The following is a 24,990-nucleotide window of genomic DNA, read 5'->3' as shown; positions in this document are numbered from 1 at the left end:
AAATGGCCTAATTTTGCTGCTTTTCTCAGGTGGTGGTGGTAACAACTTTATTGAGACTCTGCTCAGTTATGACCTGGCAGACCCGAGTCTTAGAATGGCCCCTCACGAGGAGCGACCCTTTCGGCCCAGGCAACGAGGGCTTTTTGTACTTTTTCTTCCGGCGTTCTGAGCAGCTCTTCCCACATCTGTTGTGAGGGAGCTGGCAGGAGCGACCTGGGAGGGGGTAAGCCCTCGCACCCCCAAAGAATGTGATTTTGGGTAGCCAATGTTTGATGTGTGCAATTTTGACATATTGGGTTTCATTGCCCGTTGGTAATTGGCTAGCCAATGTGGGTTGCGGAACGATTTAGTTTGGATTCGACGCAGGATCGAGGCTTGCGCTCGCGTGAGGCTTGCGTATGGAGGCGGATAAATTCGCCTTTTTTGCTTGTAATAGTTTGTTATTTCCTGGTATGTCGTCGGTGCCTCATCCATGGGATCCGAGTCTGAGGGGCACACCTCCCGGTTGATTAGACCTCCGGCTACCCAGTGCGCCTCCTCATCCCCTTGATTCCCCGAATGGGCAGGGACCCATAAGAGTTCAACAGTGTTTTCATTATTAAAGTCCCGTAGGACTCGCGCTGCACAGACGCCTATGCTGCCTCTCGAAAAGTTGACTATTGCCCTTTTGGAGTCGCTTATGATAGTTTGCACGGAGGGATTCATGATAGCCAAAGCAATGGCAGTCTCTTCCGCTTCCACGGTGGACGCTGTTTTTATGGTCGCGGCGTTGAGGATACTTCCCTCTCCGGTCACGACGCTCACTACGTAAGTTTGGTGATTTTGCTTTGCTGCGTCGACATAAGCGGTGTGCTGGTTGCTTTGGTACCTTTCCTGAAGGGCCTTGGCTCTGGCAGACCGCCTCTTGTCGTGTCTCCCAGAGAGCATGTTCTTGGGTAATGGTTTTATAACCAAACGGCTTTTGACCGCGCCGAGTAATGGTGTTCTTCCTGCTGAATTCATAACGGGATTCAGCCCGAGTTTACTTAGAATAACTCTGCCAGTTGCGGTGCGGGAGAGTTGTTCACGTTGGGCTGTTTTATGGGCCTCCACGAGTTCGTCTAGGGTATTGTATATACCTAGCTCAAGTAATCGTTCAGTGTTCGCATACCTCGGGAGACCAAGGGCAGCTTTATGAGCTGTGCGAATGACGCTGTTAACCTTTTCCTTGTCTGAAAGGCGTAGGTGGTAGTAAGAAAAGGAATACACGACGCGACTGATCAGGAAAGCCTGCGTCAAATGGCAGATATCAGCCTCCTTCATACCGCGGTGTCGTGTGGCTACTCGTCTGATTAGGCCACATATTTGGCGGGCTGTCGTCCGTAATCGGACAATCGCCTCAGAATTATGGGTGTTATGTTGAATTAACATGCCCAGGACTCTTATAGTCAGTACGGGCGGAACTGGGCCGTCTTCCATACTGACTCGTATAGGGAAGGTGGCGTCCCTTTCGGTGGCGTGTTTGGTTGATTTATCACGGATGACTAGAAGCTCCGATTTTGTCGGCGAGCACGCTAGACCATTCTGTCGCACAAAATTTTGTACGGCATCCGCGGCCGCTTGTAATGCTTCCGTGATTTCTCCATCGGAACCGCTATTTGTCCAGATGGTGATATCATCGGCATAGATGGAGTGTTTGATATGCGGGATCCTTTCCAGTAATGGAGGCAGATTTCGCATGATCACATTGAAAAGGAAGGGGGAGAGGACCGCATCCTGAGGGGTGCCCCTTGTACCTAATTGAAATTGTCCGCTTTTAATGTCCCCAAAATGTATTTCTGCAGTGCGATCCTTGAGAAAGCTTGTAATATAGTTATAAGCGCGCTTCCCGACATTCATTTGGGCTAGATTTGTGAGTATTGAAGCATGTGACACATTGTCGAACGCTTTACTCACGTCCAGCCCTAGAATTGTACGGGTGGCTCTTATAGGGCCCAGATGTAGGATATCGTGCTGTATTTGCCACATAATGTCTTGAGTGGACAGATTTGATCTGAAGCCTATCAACGTATGGGGCAGCAGCCCATTGCTTTCAGTGTACTCGTTTAGCCTATTAAGAATGACGTGTTCCATAACCTTCCCCAGGCAAGAGGTTATGGAGATAGGGCGGAGATTCTCTAGCTCCAGCTTCTTGCCTGGTTTGGGTATGAAAATTACGTTTGCATGTTTCCAGCTGGTGGGTATAGTTCCCTCTTTCCAGTGGATGTTGAAAAGATTGGTGATTTCAGTAACCGACTGATCGTCTAGGTTCCGTAGCATTTTATTGGTGATGCGGTCCTCGCCAGCCGCCGCTGTTGTTTTGATGTTGTTTAGGACAGCACGTACTTCAGATTCCATAATTTCGCTGTCTAGTTCCCTGTTTTCCTTTCCGGTATAAGCTACGGGTAGAGGAATATCGGTGCTTGTATGAAAGTAGCGGTTTTTTAGAGCTTCAAAAAGGGCATCATTATCTACCGGGAAAGAGTGTATGATCCTCTGAAGGTTCTTTTGTGATGCTGTTTTAGTCTGACTGGGGTCAAGTAGGTGTTTAAGCAGGAACCAGGTGTTTTTGCACCCTAGCTGGCCATTAAGGCAGTCGCATAGCTGGTGCCAGTGTTCCTGCCTGATTTGACTTTCACCAGGAACATATACAATGCCATCTGGGAGAATACCGAACTAAACGTTGGTAGCGACAATTACATTCTTTCCATTACGGTACCCTCCAGAGGCTACAAGTGAAGTAAGGTGAAAATTAAGCACACTAGATGGGACGCTTTCCGGTATGTTCGCAATAGACGCGAACCCGCAACCATTACAAACCTTGAAGAATGGATATCCACTCTTCTCAAAGACGCGGCTAACTCGACCACGGAGGTAGACCAGGAGGAGGACGGCCCGGCTCCAGATGCTAAATTGGTCCATCTATGGTCTGCGCAGCAGAGTTTGCAGAAGCGCTGGCTCGCGCAGAAACACAACCGTCGCCTACGCAGGCGCATCGCGCAACTGGAACGGGATATCGAGAAATGCTTTCCTCAGCGTTACTACTAGGTGCCTTCTGCTGGAGGTGCTAATGCGTTCATGTACTGAACGCCCTCGCAAAGCTGCGATCCAAGTCCGACACCCGTGACAACAACAATGCCACCAAGGACTAGCGAGCTAGCCGTATACTGCAAATAAAATACTGTCACCGTGGTATGGGCCTCTTTCCCAGAATACCACAAGAATCAAGGCCAAGTCAAGAACCCCAATGGCTTCTCCAGCGTTCCCCATCCTGCTGCAACACCGTCGGGTGCCACCAACCTACCGTGGATAATCGGCTGGAGACTCAGAAACTTGACCGCAGACCACTGAACGAATCTCGGCGTTCAAGAACTGGAACTTCGATGACAAGTTGCGGCGTGTATACTTCGCCTCAAACTTCGTGTATGCTTCACCGCACAAAACATGGTTTGAGAACCGGGAGTCGACCTTGAGAACATGCGACCCGGCTGTTCCGTAACGGCTTCCTGTAGACTTTTACGGGCGTCGGGCACAAGGAAAGTGCCGAAACTATGCTAGAAGCCCGAGTACAATTGCCCAATGAGAACATCGCTATTTTCACGAAGGACGTGACTCGCCTGTTCAGACACGTCAACCCCGATGTGCCAAAGGAGAAGAAAGTTCTCTTCTTGGTGAGGGGTGTCAAGCAAGAGTTATTCACTGGATTCATACGCAACCGGCCCAAGATGGATGCTGAATTTGTTTCCGAGGCCACAACCATTGAGCAGACGCTCGATGTACCGACACGGCAATATACCCGCTGAACGCTGACCAAAAACTACACCATGTTCAAGCACTCGGCAGCGAAGACCTGCGAGAGACCATCAGAGCGGTATTTCGCGAGGAACTGCAGAAACTCTTTGCAAAGTCGCAGCCTAAAGTTGCCTCAATCACCGACATCGTCCAAGAAGAGGGTCAGCGATCTCTTGGGGGTTACTTAAGTGCAATCATCATCGCCACAGTCCCAGTCGCAAGCGATGACATGCGCCTCCGTCTCCCGCCACAGGGCCTTATGACGCTGCGATTCCCTCGCCAGACGCCCCCATAGCCGCCGCGGTAACCCCGCCCACCCATCGGCCAGCGAAACGCACCGAGAAAGACAGGCATTTGGCGCACCCCCGACCACCGCCTGCTCTGCTACCAGGGCGGAGAAGCCGGCCATGTGTACTGCCGATGCCCATACCGCGATTTGATACAACGCCCATACCGCGATTATACGCGCCACGTCCATAGCTTGGGGAGCGACCTCTTGACATCGCCGGCTATCTCGCCGCCACACGATGGAGAGCTTGACGACTGTCCCGTTCGCCGTCACCAGGCCGCTGCCTGTCACTGCAGTGCTGACCGCACACTGGCTCCGCCCGGGGCCTGTCTGCAAGCTGACATTCTGAAAACTAAAAACAGCAACCGATGGAGGCACTGTGTACAGGAACCATCCGCTGACGGCTAAAAATCCTCAGCCGATGATGACAAAACTTCAAGATCTAGCTCGACGACGTAGCAACAACATGCCACAATCCAGACGAAGAGTAAAGCAGAAAATACGTTGACAAAAGAAGGCCTGATGACGCGATGTAGCAGCCGTACGTCGACGCAACACAGCCGTGATCCGATGCCAAGACCAAACTTCAACGCAAAACAAAGAATCACCGATCTCGACGTGCTTCTCGACGGCCATGCTGGGACCGCTTTAGTAGACACAGGGGCCGACTTCCCTGTCATGAGTGGACCCATCGCCACTCATTTGAATGAAGCCCTCAAATTCGGACCCATTGGAAGACACCTACTAACGCCGACTAAAATCTGCACGACAAAAGTTATCGTTATTGACCGGACCTACTCTGCGACCTTGAAAAGGACAACTGGTCAGTTTTGTTCACATCAGCATATAGGGCTTTGATAAATTTTGCAAGGTGTAATACAAAAGTAGGAATCCCAAACAATGTTATTCACAATATCAGGAAAGCGTCGATCCAAACACAAGAAACTCGAAGCAAAAATTTCATTTACGATAATCATTGAATGACAAAGGTTCTCCTTGTTTTGTTGCATCTTTATTTGGTTGGTGGCACTGAAGAACACACATATCTTCAGGCAGTTCTGCTTCTGAAAAGAGAACGAAAAAATATATAATTCACTGTATTCTATTCTAAATGAATACTCTGCTTTATTTGTACACTGCACGGGAACCAAGATACGATGTACTCCCCCGCATAAATCACTCACGAGGGCGGAGGCCACTTATTGGAGACAGCTCCAGACAGGGACTTCCCCAAACCTAAACCTACTGGGGAAAACGTACGTAACCAGATACGCAACTAAATGGATCGAGAGCACACCTTGTATCAAGGCACATGAGAATGCAAACTTATAACAGCAGTCCCCAAAATCACAAATCAAAGTGCCGAGCAGTGGGAGGCACTGCTGGCCATCGACCGCTGCGAAGACCCAATTGGTCTCGTGCGGCGAGCACGCAGGTCAGCTGAGGCCGTTGGAGCTCTGGACAAATGGCCCCACTTATGCTATACCCAGTCAAGAGTGTCCAAGAAGACCCTGACGGACTACAACAAAAGATCCTGCAGAGATAAATAGATGTTTTTGATTGTGATGCTGACTGAGTTGCCGGTTTATTTCCTTAGGAAAATTCTTTTAATAATAATAATATTTGGGGTTTTACGTGCCAAAACCACTTTCTGATTATGAGGCACGCCGTAGTGGAGGACTCCGGAAATTTTGACCACCTGGGGTTCTTTAACGTGCACCTAAATCTAAGCACACGGGTGTTTTCGCATTTCGCCCCCATCGAAATGCGGCCGCCGTGGCCGGGATTCGATCCCGCGACCTCGTGCTCAGCAGCCCAGAAAATTCTTTTGGCAAGTAGTAATGATTGATTAGCAATTGATTCGCCCACCTCTGTAAGGAACTCAATGTTATAATGAGAAAAAAACGCCTATAGTGCTGGAATACAGTAGGACGTGATAATCTAGGGCAACAATATAGGACACATTAACGCAATCTGAAAGACCCGCTGCATGAATGTAGCAGCAGCCTTATGTAGGTATTCTTGTTTAGGGAAAGATACGCCTGTTCAGGGAGCCCTCCAGGACGTAAACTTTATCTCATAGGCATTCTTTACAACGAAGCTGTGTATGGCTAGCCGAGTTGTCCGTCCGTCTCTTGGTCGCCTGTACGCCAGATACTCCTCCGGCGCCACTCCATCCGCATGCGCGAAAACAAAAAGAGAAGGAGAACAGAGGCGTGCGATTGGCTGCGCCCGTACGGACGTCGTTGCTTTCCGCCGCAGCTGAGCGCATGCGCTGCAGTTTCTCTTCGACTCCGAAATGGCTAGGCCACGCATCATACGTCATCCTGGGCAACAGGCTGCTTGCCATCAGCAACGCCACGAGCAGAACCGGGAACGAGCTTGTCTATGGCGTGCCAATGCTGCAGCCCTGGTATAAGAACAGGCCTGTGCATTCAAGCACAAGCAGCAACTGCGTTCCGAGGATCTGGCAGCCTACCAAGCCGCCGTTTAATGAACCGTCGGGAGTCACCCAATCATAAACAATGGGGCCTCGCATTTCAGCCTTGCTGGTTAACCCCATCTGCAGAGTGCTTGGCCGGTCATGTGTTCTTTTTTTTCTTTTACTCTAATTCTGAGGTATCACCCAAATTTTGCTGAGAGTAGGTGCAGCCGAATGTGAACGAAGATGGGGCAATGCAGGAACATTGCAAAGCGCACCTCCATCAGTGTCATAGGCGCAGTTTCCTACTAATTTTACGAGAGAAACAGGGAGGGTGCGTTCGTCGAGATACCATGGGACTGAGAAGCAGTACATGGCCATGTGCAATGTTTGTGATTTTTGCTTTAGACGTTCTTATGAGATATATTGCATTTCATCGTTCTAACTTTCCAAGAAATCGAAGCAGCAGACGATCTTGGAATGTCGGCTTATGCAATTATCACATCAGAAGACCAACGCAGGCGCTTCTGAAATTCCTATATTCAAGGAACTTGGTTGAATGGCTCAAACATTAAGGCGCTTTTTTTTCATTTGTGAATGTGCATATTTTTTTTCTTTTGTGCGTCTCCCTTTTAACCTTTTCTTTCTGACTACCCTTACTCCTCCCGAATTGCAGAGTAGCACACTGGGCGCCTATCTTGGGGATAACCTCCCTGCCCTTTGCACCTCATTTTTCTTTCACACAGACACAGCAGCAAACCATTGCTAAAGTCATGCGAAAATAAGACAATAGGTTCTTTAGGATAAGCAATTCAGAAGTCAGAAAGCCATTTCGAAGCCATAAAGAGGAGGTTAAGGCAAATTCATACACAAACCACCTACACAAACGTTATAACATAATGTTTAGGATTCAGCGGCTGGCTATTACCTTCGGGAAGTGAAGGCGCATAGTTGAGACGTAATATTTTCCGAGAATAAAGCTTCGCTGCAGCAATCAACAGGCACATGTTAAATTATTCTGCACGGAAATGTACTCACAATTTTTAAGGCCTTTGAAATGTGTTCAGCTGGCTGGTAAGGTTGCGTGCGATCATGGTACCTGGCGCGAAGAGAAAATTTTGAGAGGCATTAGAAAAGTATGACAGGTGGCGGACGCTGCATTGTAGAATTCTCTAACACCACGATCGGCTGCGCAATGATCTCCGTACCGCTTCCGCCAACCAATGGGTCCTGTGGTTTTCCAATAATTGGTCCGGCTTGTTTCATCGCTTTTGCTGCGGCCGATGATGCCAACGCTGCTGCTAACTTGAAGACACCCTGCATTGAGTAAAACAATTCAGTTATTGAGAAGCCTGCGGCTGTGTTAGCTGCAAGCAAGGTAGTAGCTCTATGCGCTGCAGGTAATAGCGTGAACTTTCAATTCGTTGCATACTTACCGAAAACTGCAACGACTTCAAACTCTAGTACCACTGCTTGCCCATCCTGAATCACTATAGGAATGATGTGGCGCAGTGACGTATGGTACAATAAAGGAAAATGCCTACATGTGTAGGTATGTGAATACGCACCTAATGAATCTTTCAATACGAGAGGAAAGTTATCTAGCGCAGAGTAACTGGCCAATGCCATGAGTTTATAATACTTTGTACATTGTAATAGGAGCCCTACAGAGCTCACGGCGATGCGCATATTCCATTGCTTTAACCTGACTGTTACAAACACTTTATTACAAGAACACTGAAGCTGGCGCACTTATTCTGTAGCGTAACTTCTTCAAAGAGACACTAAAAGAAAGTATTTTGTTAACATAGATTTTAGAATTAGGCTTCATTACTAGCGAAATGGTCATTAGTGTGGGAACGGAGGCTTTGAAAGCGAGAAAATGTCGAAAATGAAAACCCAGGGTAGCGCCTGATATCTTGGGCTCTGGTATCTCTCATGTGGTATCAACACTGCCTCATTCACAGATAAAGAAAGACCTGGAAGTAAGATTGAGATTATGTCAACTCGAATGTTTCTGCGCGTGTGGTGTAAAGTGAAGTCCAGTAGCCGGAATATTGTTGAAAGTTTTCTGCATAAGAAAATCTTATACTGTCACGGAGAAAAATTAGAGGACGCTTTCACCTTTAAGAATGGAACGAGATAGCGTTATCTGCTCCCGTTTGCCATAAATTTCCTTAACCACGTCATTCTTAATTAGGATATTTGCCATTAGTCATGTACATATCAATAAATGCATCTAACACATTCAATTAAGTTAAAGACAACAACGCACTCACTAATATCCACACCTAGCGTCCCCGGCCACTAAGACAGACTGAAAACGGCTGCTGGAAAATGGGTTTCTGCCTGATTTTGTGCGCAAAGCAATTACGTTTTCCCGTATAACGTAATTACAGTCTGACGCTATCATGTCTGTAGGTTGTAATTCGTGCTTGAAGAATTTTTTCACGCATTTTACGTTGATAAATTCCGTTAGTTTAGTAACGACTTAGTAAGGCCTGCGTGCTTCGGGATGCGTAGTTCGGGAGGATTTTTCGGTAAGAAACAACGCCGCATACGCCGTCACTTGATATTCTGCGTCATGATATCGCGTGAGAACGATTGAGATACTTCTAGACGAACATTTTACATATCTAACTTGGCTTAACACATCGCTTTATTTTCTCTTTATTACATTCCACCTTCCCTTCGTCTACAAACATTAATCAATACGAATGGCAACAACGAATAACAGCGCGGGTTTCTAGTTTCCGCTGCATGGATATCTGTATATCTATCCATCGGGGACTTTGTTGCAGACGGGTGAATTTTGCACTTGTTAACAGCGCAGCTTAATTCGTGAAGAGAAAAAACTGACATCCACACGCACGTAGCACGAAACTGCAAAGGAATCCAGCGGCCCTTAAAGGCGTTGAACTTGGGTTCAAATCTCCGAACAGGGAGGATTTTTCTTTGAACCGCGAAGCTTTCTTTCTCAGAAACCCGAGTGGGTTTCCTTTTCAGCTTCTGCTACCTGCCCTCTCCCCCTCCCCCTCCCTTTGCGTCATACTGCAGAAGTGATTTGGCATATTCATTTTCCTTCTGCTTCTAGTTGTCGAAGAATTCGCACTCGCTCCGCGATCGCATAGCCTCCTGGTTAGCTCGGATAGTAGGGCGGCCACCTCCGATAAAGCATTGGTCCGGGGTTCGAATCCGGAAGCAGGATGAATTTTTCTTCAACTACGCGGCTTTGTTTCTGAGAAACCCGTGTGGGCTGGGTTTCCTTTGTAGCTTCTTGTTACATATGGGTGGATATCAATTTTTCCTTTCATGAAGCTTCCTCAATCTTGCGCACTTCCACAGAATTGATTTGGCACAAGACGCTAGGACACAACGTGACAAAAGACGCTAGGATGTACCCACCGGTTTCTTCAACTCGGTCACAGTGCTAGTACTTGTCTTTCCCACGACGACATGGTGCTTGTGGACTCCGAGAGCGGCTGTGGGCCATTTACTTCCGGGAGTAGGAGGAGCTGTAGGTTTGGCAGAAGACTTTGTTTTCACAATCTCTAGAGCCTCTGTGTTTTTCGTCAGCGCAGTAGGAACGGCTCCGACAACCGTGGAAGATTTAGCGACCGTGACGGTTGGCGAAATTGTCTTGTTGCCTGGAGGAAACTTCGAGATTACTGGAGGTGGCTGCGTCGAGACAGCCGATTTCGCCACTTTCACCTGTGCCCCAGCAGACAGCGAAGTTTTTACGCTTGGTGCATGTTGAGTCACTCTAAGAACACCCTGAGCAATCTTCTTCTTAATTTGGCTGTAATGAATCTTCGAGCCAGCGGCCACGGAGGCTCGTGTCGGTGTTTTGTGTGAAGTTGGAGCGCGAGTAGTGGGAAGAAGCTTAGTTGGGACGGTGTATCGATTATGTCCATGAGACGTTCCATTGTAAGAGACAATCATTGTCGAATTGGTAACCGTAGTTTGGGTAAAATTTTGTATACTAGAACTTCCATTGCCTTTTGCTGTGAGTAGTGGTGCTTGATGGACACTTGGAGGCCTGGTGACTCTGATTGCCGTAAAGGGCAGTCTCTGAGATATTTGCTTCTTCGCAACTTGTTTCGCTGGACGCACCGTAGTCGGTCGCGACGTTACCAGTGCCATGAATGGTTGTGCGGCGGGAGACTTTGCCAGTACGGTGGGCGCTGTCGGGGCGACCACACGCGGCGAAGGAATGGAATGTTGGAAAACTTGTTTGGGAGGCAACGTAGAAGGTTTTGAAGGAGCTGTTGTGGTCATTGTTGGCGTCGGAACGACCACATTTACTATTGTGGGGGCATTTAACACCACTGCGGCGGGTGGCTGAACTGAGCTGTGTGGTATACTTGTCGCTTTCGCTGTCGGGGTAATAGTCGTATCTGGTGAAAGAGCTTGGCTAAATGAAACTGGTGGAGGTGCAGCGATTTGAAGTAAGGCGGGGCTAGGCGAAATGATAACCGAATGTGCGTCGTGCATGTTGTTTGCAGGATACTTAACAATTTTTAATGAAAGCTTCGTCGAAGGCGGCGAAAGTGTGGGTATATCCGAAGGTGATCCTATATGAAACACGCTGGGACTAGTTGCGAGTAGAACTTTTTGTGTGTGGTACGTATGTTTCTCACTTTTTCTGGTACCCTCCACGGTATTTCTAAAGGCAGGAGGAGGAACATGCGGTGGTGCTTTTAGCGCATACCGTGGCGTGTCTGGAATGTAAAGTACTGTCTTAGTCGGTGTATACGTGATGTGCGGAATGTTGCTTGTGATTATAGTCGTTGCCTTGCTTCCCTCGCCTAAAGATAGTTGAGAGGTGGTTTTCGTAGTATTTTGATTCAAAGTCATTGGGGGAGGGTTCACTGCACCATTCCTAGAGGTGGGAGGAGGAGCATGCGGGGCTGGTTTTAGCGCATACCGTGGTGGGTCTGGAATGTAAAATACTGTCTTAGTCGGTGTATACGTGATGTGCGAAATGTTGGTTGTGATTATAGTCGCTGCCTGGCTTCCCTCGCCTAAAGATAGTTGAGAGGTGGTTTTCGTAGTATTTCGATTCAAAGTCATTGGGGGAGGGTTCACTGCACCATTGCTAGAGGTGGGAGGAGGAGCATGCGGGGGTGGTTTTAGCGCATACCGTGGCGGGTCTGGAATGTAAAATACTGTCTTAGTCGGTGTATACGTGATGTGCGGAACGTTGGTTGTGATTATAGTCGCTGCCTGGCTTCCCTCGCCTAAAGACAGTTGAGAGGTGGTTTTCGTAGTATTTCGATTCAAAGACATTGGGGGAGGGTTCACTGCACCATTCCTAGAGGTGGGAGGAGGAGCATGCGGGGGTGGTTTTAGCGTATACCGTGGCGGTCCTGGAATGTGAAATACTGTGTTGGCCGATGCATACGTAACGTGAGGAACCTTAGTTGGATTAAGAGTCGCTTTTTTGCTTCTTCCGCCTGAAGAAAGTCGAGCCGTTCTGTTCGTAGCACGCGGACTCGAAGCCACAGGTGGAGGGGAATCTGCCGAGAGGTTGCTAGCCGCCGGAGCTCCAAGAAAGAGAGAAGTTGTCGTGGTCACCACTGAAGGCTCTTGTACAATTTTTGTTATCTGTATCGTTCTTGTTTCAGCGTTGCTTAAGGTGTCTGCAGTAGGCTGAGGATTGCTTAGTTGAACCGCAGAGTACGGTACCTGGTACCAAGGAAACCTAGCGTTTGATAACGGCACTGCGGGAATAAAATGCGAAGCCTCGTCTTCCTCAGGTGGTACGCTTATGGTCGTGGGCACATAGGAATAAATGCCAGCGCTGAAAATGTAGTCTGGGAACACAGCAGCGACTAGGGCCAGGAAGAGTTTAAGTGACCCCTGCAAAGATAGAAAAGAGAAGTGCTTGTATTACTACTGAAAAGGACCACGGAGGCGATGAAATGCTGGGTTTACAGTGCTGAATACTTTACACATCTAGTAGTCTACCATGATTTCCTTATTTATTTATTTATTTATTTATTTATTTATTTATTTATTTATTGTGCCGTTAAGGCCCGAAGGCGTCACAGAAGGGAGTGGGATGATATACAGAATGTGTACAGACAGGTTATAACAGTAAAAAAATAAAAAAATGAAGATTAACAAAAGTATTCTTGAATAGTAGTTCTAAAAGCAGATGTATCGGTTATGCTAACAATAGAGGCCGGCAGATCATTCCAATCATTGGTAGTTTTAGGAATAAATGAATAAAAAATAGGTTCGTATGAAAATGTGTAGAGCTCAATTTATGAGGATGGCCAGTACGAGATTATATGTATGCAGGCTGGAAGAAAACTTAACTTTTTAATTTCGGATTGTAGTAACAAATTTTGCACAGCATTGATAAGCGTGCTAACTTTCTATGGGATAAGAGGAGAGGGAGGTTTAAAGCAGTGTACATAGATGTTACGCTTGTTGTCGGAGAATAGTTAGTAAGAATGAAACGTGTGCTACAATGTTGTATAGATTAGGTTGCATTTGTTAAGTTACGTTGGCTAGGACCAAAGAGGCATATTCATGCTTAGGACGTATTAGTATTTTGTACAGAAGTACCTTTAAATTAGCGGAGGCCATAGATAAATTGTGACGTAGGAAACCAAGCGTTCAGTTAGCATTGTTAGTGATGTGGTTTATGTGTGTTTGCCCGGAAAAATTTGCTGTTATGTGGACGCCTAAGCATTTATAGGAAGTTACTTCTTCGAGTACAGAGTTCATACGAGATAATTGGATAGGTTACAGGAAGCAGTATTCCGGGAAGTCCTCATTAATTTGCACTCTTGGCTGCTAAGTCGCATTTTCCAAGTGTCGCACTAGTTAAATTCGTTGTCTAGATCAGACTGTAACATTAGAGTGTCGGAATTTGGTGACATTACTTTGTAAATGACACAATCGTCTGCAAATAACCTTATGGAGGGGAGGATGCTACAAAGTTATTAAAATCTTTATTATAGATGAGAAAAACAAGGGTCCGAGAACAGAACCTTGCGGTACCCCGGAATTGACAGGACAAAGCGAAGAGTCAAAATTGTTAGCAGAGACAAATTGCGTTCTGTTGATTATGAAGTTTTCAATCCATGTGATAATATTACAGTCAATATTGAATGTATTGAATTTTGGATAAAATAATTAGTGAGAGAAGACATCAAATGGTTTAGAAAAGTCTAAGAAGATGGTGTCAATGTGAAATCCATTATCCAACGCGGCAAAGATGTCATGTATAAATGAAATAAGTTGAGCATAACAGGAAAACGATTAACGCAACCCCTGCTGACAAGGTGAAAAGAATGAATTTGTTTCTAGGAAGCTAACGAAATTAGGGTACATTATATGCTCTAGAATTTTGCATGGCGCACGTGTTAGAGAAATTGGCCTGTGATTTAAAGGTGAATGCGCGTCGCCAGACTTAAATAATAGAACCACCTTACCGACTTTAAAATCCTTTGGTGATGAGCACGACACAATAGACTGCGAAAAGATGTCGCACAAAATTATAGAAGTGTACACTTCGGTATTTATTCAGAAACTTGGAATAAATGTCTCTATTGCTGACGACGACAAAATTTTTTTAATTAAAGATTACGTGGATCCAGTATGCGTATTTGTCTCAAGCCTCGTATTACAGGTATTTTACAGGAAATCAGGGTGCCTGGCCTAAGGCACTCTAAAACGTTAAATGGGAGTTTTTACGATGCCTGAGGTGTGCTGAATAGTTCGCTAAATATGTGGGACGAAGCATCACACAGATTAAAAGCGAAGCGCGGTATGTGAACAGACTATTCACTGAGATGGCCAAGATAGCTGAATATGCGCAACTTCCCGACGATCCTCGTCCTCTTCGTTAGTCCAAGACGTTGGCTCGTAGCAACATATTTCGAGTGAAAGTGGAGAATGTCAAGCGTAGCAAGCAGAACAATTTCGAAATGTGGGGTCGAATGGGTAGCGCACCGGGATGCTGTGCTGAAGTAACTGGGTTCGAAACCAACCAAAGGATCAGCTTGGGTCACTGAGTATGTGGTAACGTGTACACATGTGCCCATCTTCAACGAACAACTTTCGCACCGACCTGAGACACTTTAAATGCGAGTCTGCCACGGTTCAATAGAGCTTTTTGACACGGATTTGGAGCAGTGAGTACGTGCCACTCATTCTGTCGTGGTTTTCAGCGGACCTCTTTGTTGCTTTGGCGACTGGGTACATTCCAGTTGGTGTGTCTTGCGCTTCAGTGAACGTCTCTGACGCCAACTCGGATAACTAGGTATGTGCCACTGTAGGAACGCACCACTGCACATTGAAGACATGAGTCCCATAGATGTCTCATATGCCGAGCGGAATAGAATCTACGTCAGAAGGGTTCATCAAGGACAGTAAGGCGACGCTATAGCCAGGCTCTGCCACAAATTCACTTGTTGTGTCCTGCTTTTCAATGAACGCCTTTTATACCAACGCTTTAGCGTGGTGCGCAATGAACGACCCTCTCACCTATGCGTCATGAAATAAGCTCCTCGATGAATATCTCCCCAACTTGTATCGCTGAGTATGCGCCACTGAGTGTGCGGTAGCGAGCGAATGGTTCTCCGCGTTCACAGACACGACCACAGCACGCTTCTCGTCAAGGAGGCCGCACGCTAACTTCTAAGCAGTGCCACTAGATGGCGCTGTGTGTCCCGAAAGAAGTGCGAGAGAGGAAGCCGGTTGCCGCACGCCACGTCCCTCAGTGTTCACACGCACGGGCGTGCTTCGCATCTGGGTGGCCCCGCCCAGGCTTCATCGCGACTACGCTAGATGTCGCTGAGTGTTCTTACGGATACGCGAAGGAGGAGCCCAACTGCAGAACACACCTCACACATGACTCGTTTCGACAGTGGTAATACGTTGCGTGGCTACCTTGGTTCATGTATAATTTGTCGCTAAATCAAAATGAGCATACACTCGCATTTTAGCTCTTCACAGCTGTTTTAAGAAGTTAAATTGCAAGTTGTCTCTCTGCCTTTAATAAATCAAACTTGGTAGCAACAACAAATTTGGTGAGAGAGGGGAACATGGCATGGGCTGCGTTTAGCAAAAGTTGGGAGTGCATAGAGCTTTCGCGGATGCAATAATAAAGTGTTTTACAAGCGCGTTTTACGAACCACACATCAAGCTTTCCTAGTGACCTTAAACAACTTAATTGACACGAAGTTGACATTTTGATAAAAATACTTGGCATTCCCTGCGTAATGTGTGGGCAAGGTATTAAGAACTTCAGGAAAATATTGTTTTGACAAAAATTCCTTCCGTATGTGTCTGAAAGCGCTCTACGGCCCTTACCAAGTGTGTAGCCCAATGTCTAGAGAGAACTCAATGTCGCATCGAGTTTGCATTTGAGAAACATGCCACATACGAGAAGTATATATCGTAGCGAAACCTTTAGCCTCCAGCCCTAATGATAAGATTTGCAAATAATTGCTGGTTCATTCCCTAACATCGCGGCTTATAAGAGGAACGCAGTAGGCTTATCCGCTTTCTCCTGTTAGCTAATGAAGGCATCTTATTTGTAATTGAGGAGTATTTGAGTTATAATTGAGGAGTTTTTGAGTAATTGTGGAGCGAAGCTCATAAGTAGAAGTTTATGGATAATGCGTAGTGGAAGCTCTTTTAGGCACTAATTATAAATATATTTCTTGCCGCTAATAACGCAGTGAAATGCGTCGGAGCGGTATAAGTGTGTTTTGCCGTATGGCGCAGAATTTAGCCACTGCGGATAGATGAAGTTTTCATAAACATGTGAAGGCAAATACAGCCAATGAGCATTCAGAATGTAATAGTAAAGTGCTCTTAAGCGGTATACTGTCGTTGTCCTGTATATTTTCCGTTGTCTTGAACATATTATATGTCACACTTAGGGAAGGTTAAGTGCTAAGTGTGAGATAATGTTTACCGTTTCTCAGTTAAGTAGGACTATTCTTAATATTTACAGTACTCTCGATTTTGTTTACGTTCACGAGCTTATGCAAAACGCTCGCAATGTGCATACTGAAATAAATGAATCATCTTTTATATATTTAATAGGGGGCACATTAAGGGTGCCTAGGCAAAGTTCAAAAGTTTTGCTTTCACTACGGCACGCAACTTAGTCCGCTGTCCTTGTGAATCAGAAGGCACCGAGATCGTATTTGGTTAATATAGTGGGAACGTTATGGCTGACACGCGGATGATATTACCATATGGACCTCACAACGCAGTGATGGAGACATAGAACGAAAATTGGAAGAAGCGGTAGATAAAGTGGACGAGTACCTTGCAGACACGGGGCTCCCCTGAGAAATCCTTCACTGAGAGATGTTCCTTTACAGTCTCACCCTCAAGGGCAGGCCGCCCAAGGGATACATGAAGGAGAGAGAGAAGGAGTAGATACAGGTTCGTACGAAGGATGGCAGCGCAACTCTTAGAAAGCACGTGACCAAGGCTACTAACGCCGTTAAGCTGATCAGGAGAATCACGGACGAGTATCATGATATGAAGGAGGCTTGCACTGTTACGCTCATTCACTCTTTTGCTGTAAGCCACATCATTTACGTAGCTGCGTACCTTAATCGGTATAAGGCAGAAAAGGACAAAATCAGTACGCTCATAAGGAAAAGTCTTAAGCAGGCCATAGGCTGGCCCGAAAGCACCAGCAAAGTGAGATGAATGCATCTGGCATGCATAACACCTTAGAAGAATTGATTGAAGCTCAGCAGACAGCTCAGTTGGAAAAATTAGACAGCACCCGGACTGGCAGAAGTATACTGGATAAATTACGAATAAGTTACAACAACCAGCAAGGATCCAATGTTGCGCTGGCCAGATAGATCAGGAGCAGCTTTAACATCCCCAATATACCCAAAAAGATGCATCCGGAATTCAATCAGGGCAGGAGAACGAGCAGAGCCAAAGCTGCACTCAAACACTATGGAAATGATGATGAAGCGCTATTCGTGGACGCCGCGGAATATTCAACTCAGCAAGCGTTTACAGCACTAACAACTAATACAAAGCAAGAAAGGATACACACCTGCTTAATCAAAACCAGGGTATCTGAGTTTACCGGGGAACTTGCCATCGCTCGGGCTATCGCTTCTCCAAAATATAGATGTAATATTAATGAATCACAATTGGCTATACAAAATTATGCCAGAGGACACATAACAATTGAAGTTGCACGAATTCAGAACAGTAAAACCAAACACATATCATCTGAGCAATCTTACGACAAGAAAATCATCTGGTTGCCAGTCCACACAGAGTGCGAATCAACCGCCACCCCCAACGTTATCGAATCTGCCCATCCTCTTGCGCGTGGACTCAGTAACCGCACGCGATTATGGGTGCTCTGGCGAAGCGGGGGATCTAACGGAATATGGATAGACTTTTCTCATTAAATGACATTACCCAATTCTATAGAAAGTCGATGTGTATATATCCACCCCCTGGCCCAACACGGGACAAGGCTCAGGCGCTTGACTGCAGGCACCTTTATGTAAGAACTTACATGAACCGCGTACATCTTAACGGCATGTTTCCGGAATTATAGCCTGATGCGAAATGTAAATTATGTGATGATAGAGGAGTCATCATAGAGCATATCATCTGGGACTGCGGGATAGTTCAAAAGAGAATGCAGTCCCCGCCGATGAACTAGGGGCGTGGTGAAGAGCCGCGCTGACTATCTCAGATCGCCAGGATGAACTTTTGGGCGACCTCACAAGCCCGGGAAGCTACGAGAGTCTCTCTGTTGCGCCCGGCGCGGCCTAAACCCAGGCCATCAATTTTCAGGATATTAGGAAAGTTCTCACACACACACGTTATACGAGATTGTATCAAAATAATTTAAGACTGGTTCTGTTTTGAAGAAAGTAACTCTTCGTCTGCATTCACAGGTTCTGATCTTCGAAATCATCCTCTTGCGTGGCAGTACAGAGAGAGCTCCAAGCATTGCTATCAATTTGAGAGCATGTCCGGGCCATCTTTCTTTAAGGAGTTGAGCACCCTTCAGCCGACTCGAGCTTGATTAAGGAAATCGTGCCAAATGGAAGACTTTTGAGCTGCGTTTTTACTTTCGGGAATAGAGGGAAATAAGCAGAAGTCAAATCTGACGAGTAGGATTGAAATGATATTATTTAAGGCCAGAAACTTGCGTGTGTGGAGTGATTTGTGAAAGGTTGCATTGGCGTCTGCTACATTGAGCCCCCCGAGCAGCCCAGACCGGGCGCTTTTCTCCAAACAGGTACCAGATTTCGTCAATTCCTTACAGTTAGCTTGACCTTAATTCGGTCTCTTCCCGAAATGGAAAATCATGCTGAAAGGTCACCACTTCAACACGCGCCTGCATAAAACAAGCTTGAACTACAGAAGGCTGCTCGACTCTTCCCGGAAAGACGCCCGGATATATTCTGAGTGTCAGGAACGCTGGAAGCGCTGTATTTCTGCGGAAGGGTATTATTTTAAATGTGAGAGAGTTTGAAGGGATATAAATAAATTATTTCCTTCAAAACTGAACCAGTGTCGAAACCTCTTGATACCACTTCCTATGTAAAGAACGTTGCAAACTGGGAAGTCATATGCGGGCAACATTTTAAACTGTGTGGTTTAGTTACAGGAGACTTTAAGCCTTACTACAACTACTCGAAACAAAGGGCCGGCCTGAAATTTGGACGGTGATTCTGCAAGGCCGCACAGGTCTGTTATCGTTGTCATTCCTGTGTATCGCCTTTGTACCGGAGTAGTGCAATTTTCCTGCGCCACCTTATTTTGACGTCAAAAGATAAAAAATTGAGATGTGGACACTAAACTTAGCCACCGATTTCGTTAAACATTCTCAATTGAAAAAAATGTGGACAGAGTTTGAAAATTCTTGTTTTTGCCTTTCTACAAGCCTTCAGACGCTGGGAAAATGCATGCACTATGGAACGCAGATATTGGTCCTTGATTTCGTCCCACGCCTTCCGACGAGCGACCTGCGGGTTATCGGAAATTTCGGGGGCGAACCGCAGGCCGTGCGCTCAAGCAGAGACAACAAAGAAATGTTTGTGAATTTAAATGAGACGAATGAGAAGGCTGCTTTAGACAACTGATAAGGTCTGCACACTTAGTGCTGGAGTATTGCTGAACCCTCTGAACACGCACGGAATCTATCTGGAACGTCGACAGTCAGCCTTAGAAGTAAGAATGACTCAAGCGCAATACCAGCATTTCTACTGGTGCTGGAGTGTCTTTCCGACAATTTGATTGTTTACTTTCACTCCCTGGTAGACGTTAGCCGTCGGTGTCTTGCCAGTCAACGTAAGGTTTGGCCGAGGCCAGCTTCCCTTTATGACTAACGTGGGAACTACATCCACTGGCTCATTAGACCAATGCAACAGGTGTTTTGTTAGTTTGACGGCTAGAAGTCTCTGACTGTAAGCTTCTTTCTTCTCATTGAACAGCACGGCATGTTGGCGTTCCTAGCAGAAATGTTTGAGAAACGTACGGTAATTCTGAGGGTGAGTTGCCGTCATGAGATTCAATGCAAGCCCAGATAGCGTTTTGCATTGTTTCTAGCCAAATTTTAACTGATGTTGAAATTCATTGCGAATTTCCTAGAGGTTCGCTTCATTTTGTGCTTTATGCGTAGTCTGACATTTCTGCCGGTCTGTGCTCATCCACTTCTGACGATCCTGACGACCTGGCGATCCTGAAAACATTAGAAAGTGAACTGGATTGTCCTTTTGCCAAACAACAGCAATTTCACAAATTTTCCTCCGCCAAGTTCAAGACACTTGAGAGTGGAACGATTTTGATCCCAATGCTCATCACTGCGCAAGCGTTGTCGTCAGACCTTGATAACCAGCACCGCCCTGGAAGACCAGCTCGTCCTGATCTCCAGGGGCCTGCGGCTAGGGAAGAATATGGGTCCCGTGAAGAGGGAACCACTTCCATCGACGGCGTCTAAGAAGTTGTCGAGCTCGGCTCATTAAAGTTGTTTCTCTCTCTGTCTCTCTGCACCCGTCCGGGCACCTCTCCTAGCGCGGAACAGCAGTTGTCAAAGATGATGCATGGTGCCATGTTGGCTCCGCTTATTGTTAAAATGCAATAGGGGGAGTTTGATGACAATGGTACCCCTATCGCTTTCAGTGCATAGCATTTGATCGAAAGTGTGAATGTCTTTTCTTTTCTTTTTTTGACCTTGCGAATTTTCGGGCTTGGCCTAGAATCTAGGCTGGCCTAATTAGTATAAACAGGGTATTATCTATCTGTACTAACCAATCACTAGAGTTTTGTTTTAAGGGAACGGACGCGACAGGTTGTGTTTTCTAAGCATGATGCAATAGTCTCAAACTTTTCATGATATATTAACAGGGACATAATAAGATGGGCAGGTCATTCAGTATGAATGGAGCACCGACAGTGAATTTTTTGGGAACCATGATAAGCGTGCACAAACAATTGGGAATTGATTTTTCCTCGAATTAAAAACGTGTCAGGTGCAATGAGCTCTTAATCTGAAGCAGGTCGGTAGTACTCTGAATTTAGGCAGGTTTTCTTCTGTAAGGCCCTCAATAATGGCTTTTGAAAATTACCGTACTTGCTCAATCTAACCTGTCCTTCCACTTCTTTAACATGCATACATTAGAATTCAAGGTAATTTCGACGTTAATAAAAGCAACCATCCGTTCGTGCTCCAGTGAAGGATAACTGTTGTTGACTTGATGTAGTTTCAAAACTTTCATAAAAGCGTTTTATTACGTTGGCCTGAGAAGAGTTTTTTAGAGATGACACTAGCAGGAGCATTTACCCCAACTGCCACGCCGAGGACGCCAAGTCATCTTGGAGCGCAAGTACCTTTTTATATGGGATCTTTATTTTCAATTTAGAATGGAAGAAGGCTCAACTCCCTGGCCAAAGCAAGGCAGCCAAATGTGCATACTCTACGGGATAAACTAAGTAAAAATAAACACATTGTATGGGCCCACGCATCAGATACAGCCCAGACAAGCATACTTTGTGATTAATGTTATGCAATATATTCTACACACTAGTCAACGGGAACAGAGCAATGGAAGCATCGAGATGTAGGAGACTATAACGTAAAGTAATTCTATACTTTTCTATTCCGTTTCTGCAATCAGTCCTCCACAATTGGACAAAAGTATTCAGGTCGCCCCTATTTCACCTGTCTGTCACGCGACGTCGCGAAAACCGCGATAGCTCCCCTTCTGATATTACGTGTACAAACTGATTACGCTTGAATGCACCGAATAAAAGAAAAATAATTATTTCTGACATGGCGCCTTTACTACATTCGCCCTCTGATATTGGTCAAAAGATTTCGGCTGCGCCCGCTTCGTATATATGTCACGCGATGTCACAATATCGCGAGAACTCACCGCATAAAAGTGACTTGAAAGTATTAAAGATAGATTGATGTGCCGAGCAAAGCTGATTTTTTTTCGGCATAGCCGGAGGCCGCCCCATTCCTAAAGGAATAGAAGGTAGCGGCCTGCCGATGACTCAGTCACTGACTATTCGCACCTGCCAGAAAGCATGTATTTATTTGCATATCATAAACATTACATATAATGTTATCGTGGTCTTTCATCACGTATAGGACATCACTCCGCTAACCGTTCTTTGCTGGGGATCAGTATTAGCGGTATTCTTAAACTTGCGTTGCATGCCGTCGCGATTTACGGCCCGCCAGTGCAAGCTAAGTAAGGGTAAGCGGACCAATCGCAGTCGCAGGCACCACAGGCCCCAGACAGTTATCTACTTTCACTGCTATGGCTCTGCCTCGTTGAAACCCTGTCCACTTGGGCGCGCTTCTCGCCTCTTGTCAGCCTATTAGACTTAAAGAACTGCTCAATGTAGGCAATGATATTCGCCTTGAAAGCAAAAAAATAATGTGACCTCCTATAATCCAGGAGTGCGTTGGATTAGGCTTTTCAAACAACGCTCTGGGTTACCGCCCGATGCTTGCGCGGGTGGTTACTTAAATTTGACCCGAGTATATCGGAAGAAAAACCAATTCAAATAGTTCTAAGTTAAAGGCTATTGTAAGTTAGTTTTAAGCAATATTTTTTTCCAATACGTGGTTTTACTTGTTTTTTATTACATATAACAAATTTTCATTGTTGCTTCATGCACTAGTATTTCGCATTTCAAGTTGTTGTTGCTTGTTTAAGAAGTATGTTAATGATGAGCACTAACATATTCAGGTCACCGCAAATTTTCACCTTTTTTGGCAGCAGTAAACTGAAATATGTTTTCCTAGCGCAGTTAGATGTATCGCGTGTGTGAGCTTTTCGGTTTCAAGGGCTCCGATTCCGAAATATCTCTAAGCGTCATAGGCTTAAGCTTGAACTCGGTCAGTCTAGTGAAAACTGAATGCGAATTTGTAAATAACAAAGTAATATAACTGAGCAATTTGTGAGGCAAGTTATACTCGGTTGCTGCCAATTCTCACGTTGGACTATTGATTCGCCGAATCCACACAAGAAACAAAAACACTTCCGTGAAATGCGGTGGGCTCGTTGTCGATTGAAATCTATTAGCAGTTTTTTATCATACTAATCATAGTCTTCGTCGTTGTGCAAGATTTTAAATATAAAAAACTTTTTCAGCTAATGTAGTTGATCCCGGGAATGAAAAAGTTTTGCCGATACATTGTTATGGAACTTTAAATAATATTGAATGTAGTCGAGATGCAAAACTACGTTTCTTAGTTGTTCTTGCGAAGTTCTTTTTTCGTCTACGGAGTATGTAATAAGAGTGAAAGGGTTTCACGCCCTTGGAGTACTAACTGCAGCACTTACTGGCATACTTGCTTAATTGGGTAGCAGGAGAAAATTGGAAAGGCAAGCTGTGGGTATTCGAATTCAGTGCAAGAGTGCCTTTTCTCGGACTCGTTGTCGCACGCGAATTTGGATGAGAAACAGTGCAGGCTATCAAAAAATATAAAAAAGGATGAAGATCCGGTTCTGCTTTCTTATCCCTATAATGTTTCGAGGTTGTTTTTTTTTTAAATTATCGGTAATAAAGAAAAAGCCTATAAACTGCGCGCAGTAAATTAGTGCAACTTAAGCGCTACACTAGGGAAGAGCTGCTGAGCATTTGCTGTCATATACCGTATTTCGTCATATTTGTCGCATTATAGGAGAAAAGGGGTAACCGAAGGGTCTGATTTGTGTTAATCAAAACCGTTTGAAGCCATCAGATAACTAGGCTTCATTATCTATTTGCTTCATATGGCTGTCACATTATGGTCTCCTAAAGTGCATTGAGTGATTTCCACGGCCTTTGAAAACTTTGAAAGAAAGTTTTTGCGACAATCGCTATTCTTGAAACTCTCGAGATTTGAGACTGAGCAAGCCCCTTCTCTTTTCCTCCCGTTTTTTTTTTCTCGCACAGCTGTCCAATTTCTATGACAACGTCACCTATCTTGGACTTTGACAGTTAAAGCTATCTAAATATAGAGTATGGTGGGGAAATTTATGCTTATAGAAGGTGCAAGCATGACTGCAGGGAAAACATCAATTTATTATAACCACGGGCGATAATGAGCGCCTTAAGGGGGAAATTACTGTATTTTGAATTCCACGACACCTTACGGTCGTGTGTCTTTTACCACTTAAGACCTGGGCGTTAAACTGAAACCTGAAAATCATCGCAGCAGTGAGGCGAGCTTTTTCCAGCATTTGTGACCAGTGTGGTGAAACGTGAATCGTGTTTGCTCGAGTAATTACAACAGTAGGCGACACCCCCAGGAAACTAGAGATGGCACTAAAGAAAACTTACCATTAAGCAAGTCATATGACATTAAGGTCGCCGATACAAGCAGGAATATCGGAACTGCTTTGCGACGTTCTATATTCGTGTCTGCGTTTCGCTGGTTGTCATCGTAAAGCTGGATGTTCACAGATGGTAACCAAAGCTTCTGTCATGAGCCATGAAAAAAAAATCTTGCCGTCAAGAATGAATGCCTGTTTTGTTTGCTGTGCGGTAGAGTTCCTGTCACACATTTACTAGAACTCTAGAAATAGTTTTGTGCGAAAATGTACTTTCAGGTTGTTTTTTTTTGTCAGACGATGTCTACCACCTGCAAAACACAATAAAACGACGAGAGTTAATCATGAGCCACTATTAGCAGATGTGTATAGTTCACACCTCGAAAACGTCATTACTTCAAAGCTCTTGCATATACTTATGTCGTGATTGATGAGTTCGCCAGGGAGAAAGGTGTAGGAACAGTTTCCCCTAGTTATTTACTTTTCGAAGAAAGTCATCCGCTGAAAATCACCAACATTAAGGCGGAGCCACCGCTCACACACAATGCGTGATTATAAGGGTCCAAAATTGTCTACGAGGAGAGATGCGAAAATAGCAGTGTTCAGGCGCTGCAAAAGCGTAACAGGAACAAAGAAAAGATCTGATATGCAATAAAGTTAAGTCA

General features: G+C 45.5%; 1 protein-coding gene across 1 annotated transcript; it reads right to left on the bottom strand.

The window, feature by feature from the left end:
* Positions 1–5,043: 5,043 nt before the first annotated feature.
* Positions 5,044–24,490, bottom strand: LOC142576115 (uncharacterized). The gene is made up of 5 exons (XM_075686068.1): positions 24,336–24,490; positions 9,927–12,383; positions 7,730–7,838; positions 7,560–7,620; positions 5,044–5,163 (listed from the first exon to the last, which is right to left on the bottom strand). The coding sequence occupies exons 1-4, from the start codon at positions 24,348–24,350 to the stop codon at positions 7,565–7,567; spliced, it is 2,637 nt and encodes an 878-aa protein (XP_075542183.1). The 5' UTR covers positions 24,351–24,490; the 3' UTR covers positions 5,044–5,163; positions 7,560–7,564.
* Positions 24,491–24,990: the final 500 nt, after the last annotated feature.

Source organism: Dermacentor variabilis, chromosome 3, assembly GCF_050947875.1.
Source record: "Dermacentor variabilis isolate Ectoservices chromosome 3, ASM5094787v1, whole genome shotgun sequence".
Lineage (NCBI taxonomy): Eukaryota > Metazoa > Arthropoda > Arachnida > Ixodida > Ixodidae > Dermacentor > Dermacentor variabilis.
This window is presented reverse-complemented; position numbering and strand designations above follow the sequence as displayed.

What these genes read in the sequence shown, in the direction of transcription:
- LOC142576115 (XM_075686068.1), bottom strand. An exon ending in TGACCGAGTTGAAGAAACCG is followed by an intron (nt 7,839 to 9,926) that starts GTGGGTACATCC and finishes TACTCAATGCAG; the next exon opens with GGTGTCTTCAAGTTAGCAGC. An exon ending in CCCATTGGTTGGCGGAAGCG is followed by an intron (nt 7,621 to 7,729) that starts GTACGGAGATCA and finishes TCTTCGCGCCAG; the next exon opens with GTACCATGATCGCACGCAAC.